Raw genomic sequence first — 7500 nt, forward strand, 5'->3', positions numbered from 1 at the left:
TCGCCCTGCTGGTTCTGTTCGTCATCATCATCTACGCCATCATCGGCCTGGAGCTGTTCATGGGCAAGATGCACCGCACCTGTTTCTATAGCAGAGAGGGACATCCCTTCTACAGAGGTAGGAACACACACACACACACACACACACACACACACACACACACACACACACACACACACACACACACACACACACACACACACACACACACACACACACCTGCTTCTATAACAGAGAGGGACATCCCTTCTACAGAGGTAGGAACACACACACACACACACCTGCTTCTACAACAGAGAGGGACATCCCTTCTACAGAGGTAGGAACACACACACACACACACACACACACACACACACACACACACACACACACACACACCTGCTTCTACAACAGAGAGGGACATCCCTTCTACAGAGGTAGAAACACACACACACACACACCTGCTTCTACAACAGAGAGGGACATCCATTCTACAGAGGTAGGAACACACACACACGTGTATACATGTGGTTAAATCTGTGTGTCCTCCCTACAGGTCCCATAGTGGAAGAGAAGCCGGCCCCCTGCGCTCCTAACGGGGCTCACGGCCGCCACTGCTCCCAGAACGCCACGCAATGCATGATGGGCTGGGAAGGGCCTAACGATGGCATCACTAACTTTGACAACTTTGCGTTTGCCATGTTGACGGTGTTCCAGTGTATCACCATGGAGGGCTGGACAGACGTCCTCTACTGGGTGAGTCTACACCAAGGATGGAGATCAGGGCTTCACGGATCAGTCTCTGGTGACCCCTGTCCATTCCACACATTCATGGGCTGCACCTCCCCACATCATGGGCTGCACCTCCCCATTAAGAGGTCACCTCATGGGCTGCACCTCCCCACCTCATGGGCTGCACCTCCCCATCACGAGGTCACCTCATGGGCTGCACCTCCCCACCTCATGGGCTGCACCTCCCCACCTCATGGGCTGCACCTCCCCGTCACGAGGTCACCTCATGGGCTGCACCTCCCCATCACGAGGTCACCTCATGGGCTGCATCTCCCCGTCACGAGGTCACCTCATGGGCTGCACCTCCCCACCTCATGGGCTGCACCTCCCCACCTCATGGGCTGCACCTCCCCACCTCATATGGGCTGCACCTCCCCACCTCATGGGCTGCACCTCCCCGTCACGAGGTCACCTCATGGGCTGCACCTCCGAACCTCATGGGCTGCACCTTCCCACCTCATGGGCTGCACCTCCCCACCTCACGGGCTGCACCTCCCCACCTCATGGGCTGCACCTCCCCATCACAAGGTCACGTCATTGGCTGTACCTCCCCATCACGAGGTCACCTCATGGGCTGCACCTCCCCACCTCATGGGCTGTACCTCCCCATCACCAAGGTCACGTCATGGGCTGTACCTCCCCATCACCGAGGTCACGTCATGGGCTGTACCTCCCCATCACCGAGGTCACCTCATGGGCTGTACCTCCCCATCACCGAGGTCACCTCATGGGCTGTACCTCCCCGTCACGAGGTCACCTCATGGGTTGCACCTACCCACCTCATGGGCTGCACCTCCCCACCTCATGGGCTGCACCTCCCCACCTCATGGGCTGCACCTCCCCATCACCAAGGCCACCTCATGGGCTGCACCTCCCCATCACCAAGGCCACCTCATGGGCTGCACCTCCCCACCTCATGGGCTGCACCTCCCCATCACCTCCCCACCTCATGGGCTGCACCTCCCCGTCACGAGGTCACCTCATGGGCTGCACCTCCCCACCTCATGGGCTGCACCTCCCCATCACCAAGGTCACCTCATGGGCTGCACCTCCCCGTCACGAGGTCACCTCATGGGCTGCACCTCCCCGTCACGAGGTCACCTCATGGGCTGCACCTCCCCACGTTATGCCATTGTTATGAACGTTCTCAAGCCGTCCTCTACCGGTGACGTAGTGGAGCCCTTAGGTGGTGATGAGCAACGTCATTCTGGACGGAGGCTAACTATTGTTTAGTCTAAATTACACTATAGCACCTGGAAATACGATGACATTGCCAAAGTAGTCAAATATTTAGTAGGGAACAACTTTGCCGGCATTATCATGTTGTCAAATTTACTTTAGACATGGCAATGTTGTCATTAGCTTGTAAAGTTTGTCGAAAATAGCTAGCAATGCTAACGCTAGGTAGCTAGCTGAAATCCGGTGTCCTCGTCTCAATCTTAGCTAACTAGCTAACGTTATACTGCATCTAAAGTCAATCTGGCGACATCAAAATGACGACCAAAGAGTTTCCTACTAATTATATTCCTCCTTTTGAATGTCATCATTCAAATCTTCATCAGCGCTCATTGACGATGCGTCAGTCCAAAACGAGCATCAGTCCAAAACAAAAGTTCGGAAACAGTATTGTGACCAAACATGCAGCATATGAATTAGTTCTTGTCCAACACCAGAACATCTGATTAAACTCATCATAAAGCCCTAGATGAGTTTAATCTCGTCTTCTACAGTTGGTACAGCCTTCAGTAGACCTCTTAACTCATCATAAAGCCCTAGATTAGTTTAATCTCATCTTCTACAGTTGGTACAGCCTTCAGTAGACCTCTTAACTCATCATAAAGCCCTAGATGAGTTTAATCTCGTCTTCTACAGTTGGTACAGCCTTCAGTAGACCTCTTAACTCATCATAAAGCCCTAGATGAGTTTAATCTCGTCTTCTACAGTTGGTACAGCCTTCAGTAGACCTCTTAACTCATCATAAAGCCCTAGATTAGTTTAATCTCGTCTTCTACAGTTGGTACAGCCTTCAGTAGACCTCTTAACTCATCATAAAGCCCTAGATTAGTTTAATCTCATCTTCTACAGTTGGTACAGCCTTCAGTAGACCTCTTAACTCATCATAAAGCCCTAGATTAGTTTAATCTCGTCTTCTACAGTTGGTACAGCCTTTAGTCGACCTCTTAACGCATCATAAAGCCCTAGATTAGTTTAATCTCATCTTCTACAGTTGGTACAGCCTTCAGTAGACCTCTTAACTCATCATAAAGCCCTAGATGAGTTTAATCTCGTCTTCTACAGTTGGTACAGCCTTCAGTAGACCTCTTAACTCATCATAAAGCCCTAGATTAGTTTAACCTCGTCTTCTACAGTTGGTACAGCCTTTAGTCGACCTCTTAACGCATCATAAAGCCCTAGATTAGTTTAATCTCGTCTTCTACAGTTGGTACAGCCTTTAGTCGACCTCTTAACTCATCATAAAGCCCTAGATTAGTTTAATCTCGTTTTCTACAGTTGGTACAGCCTTTAGTCAACCTCTTAACTCATCATAAAGCCCTAGATTAGTTTAATCTCGTCTTCTACAGTTGGTACAGCCTTCAGTAGACCTCTTAACTCATCATAAAGCCCTAGATTAGTTTAATCTCGTTTTATACAGTTGGTACAGCCTTCAGTAGACCTCTTAACTCATCATAAAGCCCTAGATTAGTTTAATCTCGTCTTCTACAGTTGGTACAGCCTTCAGTAGACCTCTTAACTCATCATAAAGCCCTAGATTAGTTTAATCTCATCTTTTACAGTTGGTACAGCCTTCAGTCGACCTCTTGACTTATTCCACGTTTTGTTGCGTTACAGCGTTATTCTAAAATGGGATTAAATAAAAAAATATCCTCAGAAATCTACACACAATACTCCATAATGACATCACAATACTCCATAATGACATCACAATACTCCATAATGACATCACAATACTCCATAATGACATCACAATACTCCATAATGACGCCACAATACTCCATAATGACATCACAATACTCCATAATGACATCACAATACTCCATAATGACATCACAATACTCCATAATGGCATCACAATACTCCATAATGACATCACAATACTCCATAATGACATCACAATACTCCATAATGACAAAGCGAAAATAGATTTGTCTACATTTTTATCACATTTATAAAACAAAAAAACTGAAATAGCTTGTTTACATCAGTATTCAGACTCTTTGCTATGAGACTCGAAATTGAGCTCAGTTACATCCTGTTTCTATTTATCATCCTTGAGATGTTTCTACAACTTGATTGGTGTCCACCTGTGGTAAATTTAATTGATTGGACATGATCTGGAAAGGTACACACCTGTCTATATAAGGTCCCACAGTTGACATGGCATGTCAGAACAATAACCAAGCCATAAGGTCGAAGGAATTGTCCTTAGAGCTCTGAGACAGGATTGTGTCGAGGTACAAATCTGGGGAAGGGTACCAAAACATTTCTGCAGGATTGAAGGTCCCCAAGAACACAGTAGTTTCTATCATTCTTTAATGGAAGAAGTTTAGAACCACCAAGACTCTTCCTAGAGCTGGCCATCTGGCCAAACTGAGCAATCAGGGGAGAAGGGCATTGGTCATGGAGGTGACCAAAAACCCGATGGTCACTCTGACAGAGCTCCAGAGTTCCTCTGTGGAGATGGGAGAACCATCCAGACGGACAACCACTCCACCAATCAGGCCTTTATGGTAGAGTGGCCAGACGGAAGCCACTCCTCAGTAAAAGGCACATGACAGCCCGCTTGGAGTTTGCCAAAAGGCACCTAAAGGACTCAGACCATGAGAAACAAGATTCTCTGGTCTGATGAAACCAAGATTGACCACTTTGGCCTGAATGCCAAGCGTCACGTCTGGAGGAAACCTGGCACCATCCCTACGGTGAAGCATGGTGGTGGTAGCATCCTGATGTGGGGATGTTTTTCAGTGGCAGGGACTGGGAGACTAGCCAGGATGGAGGCAAAGATGAACGGAGCAAAGTAAAAAAATATATATATATGTTTTGCTTTGTCATTATGGGGTATTGTGATGTCATTATGGGGTATTGTGATGTCATTATGGGGTATTGTGATGTCATTATGGGGTATTGTGATGTCATTATGGGGTATTGTGATGTCATTATGGGGTTTTGTGTGTAGATTGATGACGGGGAAAAAATGATTTAATCGAAAAGTCAAGGGGTCTGAATAGTTTCTGAAGGCTCGGTACATATCATAGTTTGTAAGAAGGTTGTTGGGCCTCATCCTTTGAGAAACACTGAACGGACCATGAGAGATATCAACAGGATGAAAATAACACTGATGAAAACGTGAAGAGAAATTGTATTTTCAGACACACAAAAACACATGCACACACACACATGCATGCATACACACATGCACACACACCTGTTATCCCAGCGCGTCATAGCCACCGACTGTTAAGTGTTAATTTCCTGCCTCGGGAAACGATAGCCAATCAGATCCCCAGCTGATAACAGATGGGTGATGAGACAGTGTGTGTGTTTCTAGTCCATTACACCTCACACACACACTGCACATTCCCTACGCCTCTTCATTGGAGGCGATGCTGGTGACTTGTATTGGGTCGTGTTCCAACAGGTACCCTATTCCCCAGTATAGGGCACTGTATCACAACCGGCCGTCATTGTAAAATAAGAATTTGTTCATAACTGACTTGCCTGGTTAAATAAAGGTTCACATAAAAAATAATATTAATAATAACAATAAATTGAAGTCCCACGTTATTAACACCTAGGCAGTATTAGGGGTGAGTGAGCGTGTGAAGAGAGGAGGGAGGGAAAATTAAAGAGAGGGAGATAGAGGGACTGAAAATGAGAGAGAGAGCGAGAGAGAGAGAGAGAGAGAGAGAGAGAGAGAGAGAGAGACTGAAAATGAGAGAGAGAGAGAGAGAGAGACTGAAAATGAGAGAGAGAGAGAGAGAACAGTCTGGTCTGGTCAGGGTTAAATGAGAAACCCAGAGGAAACTGTTCCCTATTCTCACTGTACGAGGATCTACCTCACACTACACAAATACTATTTAGCTTTGTCACACACACACACACACACACACACACACACACACACACACACACACACACACACACACACACACAAACAAGCGTACACAAACAAACACACACAGTGTCTAATATCCTCTGGCAGGTTTTAGCTGTCAACCATTACAACATGTGTGTTTCAGTGACCTTTACTGTTGTTTACCCTGTAAACGTGGGGACATGTTATTAATTAAGACCATGATGGATGAAGTGGGAGGCTTCCAGCCTGGCTCTACACCCCCTCTCTATACTGTCTCTCTGCCTGCCTGTCTGTCTGCTATTCTGACCACTTGTATAAGTGTGTACCAAATGTCACATAGGTGCTGTTTGGGACACAAGCCATGTGTGCTCAGTTCAACTCACAGGCATTGACTGACTGAGTTCTGTTACAGTAGCATTGACTGTTCTGTTACAGTAGCATTGACTGACTGTGTTCTGTTACAGTAGCATTGACTGACTGAGTTCTGTTACAGTAGCATTGACTGACTGAGTTATGTTACAGTAGCATTGACTGACTGAGTTCTGTTACAGTAGCATTGACTGACTGAGTTATGTTACAGTAGCATTGACTGACTGAGTTATGTTACAGTAGCATTGACTGTTCTGTTACAGTAACATTGACTGACTGAGTTCTGTTACAGTAGCATTGACTGTTCTGTTACAGTAGCATTGACTGACTGAGTTCTGTTACAGTAGCATTGACTGACTGAGTTCTGTTACAGTAGCATTGACTGACTGAGTTCTGTTACAGTAGCATTGACTGACTGAGTTCTGTTACAGTAGCATGGACTGACTGAGTTCTGTTACAGTAGCATTGACTGTTCTGTTACAGTAGCATTGACTGTTCTGTTACAGTAGCATTGACTGACTGAGTTCTGTTACAGTAGCATTGACTGACTGAGTTCTGTTACAGTAGCATTGACTGACTGAGTTCTGTTACAGTAGCATTGACTGACTGAGTTCTGTTACAGTAGCATTGTAACTGAAGGTCTGAAGGAACAATGAAAGGAATGTCTTCTCAACCAGGAGTGTCTTCTCAACCAGGCAATATACTACATTACACATTATGTCTTCTCAACCAGGCAATATACTACATTATGTCTTCTCAACCAGGAGTGTCTTCTCAACCAGGCAATATACTACATTATGTCTTCTCAACCAGGAGTGTCTTCTCAACCAGGCAATATACTACATTATGTCTTCTCAACCAGGAGTGTCTTCTCAACCAGGCAATATACTACATTATGTCTTCTCAACCAGGCAATATACTACATTATGTCTCTACCACCATCCATATCACATTATGTCTCTATCACCATATCACATTATGTCTCTACTACCATATCACATTATGTCTCTACTACCATATCACATTATGTCTCTACCACCATATCACATTATGTCTCTACCACCATATCACATTATGTCTCTACCACCATATCACATTATGTCTCTACTACCATATCACATTATGTCTCTACCACCATCCATATCACATTATGTCTCTACCACCATATCACATTATGTCTCTACCACCATATCACATTATGTCTCTACCACCATATCACATTATGTCTCTACCACCATATCACATTATGTCTCTACTACCAT

General features: G+C 45.6%; 1 protein-coding gene across 1 annotated transcript in view; it reads left to right on the forward strand.

The window, feature by feature from the left end:
- LOC109882530 (voltage-dependent L-type calcium channel subunit alpha-1C) overlaps window positions 1-7500 on the forward strand; it is a 143103-nt gene that overhangs the window by 1873 nt on the left and 133730 nt on the right. The window contains 2 exon segments of the mRNA XM_031815163.1: window positions 1-117; window positions 539-738. The exon segment at window positions 1-117 is cut by the window's left edge and continues 54 nt beyond it. Of these exon segments, the coding sequence (XP_031671023.1) occupies window positions 1-117; window positions 539-738 (317 nt within the window).

This window comes from Oncorhynchus kisutch, unplaced genomic scaffold (genome assembly GCF_002021735.2).
Source record: "Oncorhynchus kisutch isolate 150728-3 unplaced genomic scaffold, Okis_V2 Okis09a-Okis19a_hom, whole genome shotgun sequence".
NCBI lineage: Eukaryota > Metazoa > Chordata > Actinopteri > Salmoniformes > Salmonidae > Oncorhynchus > Oncorhynchus kisutch.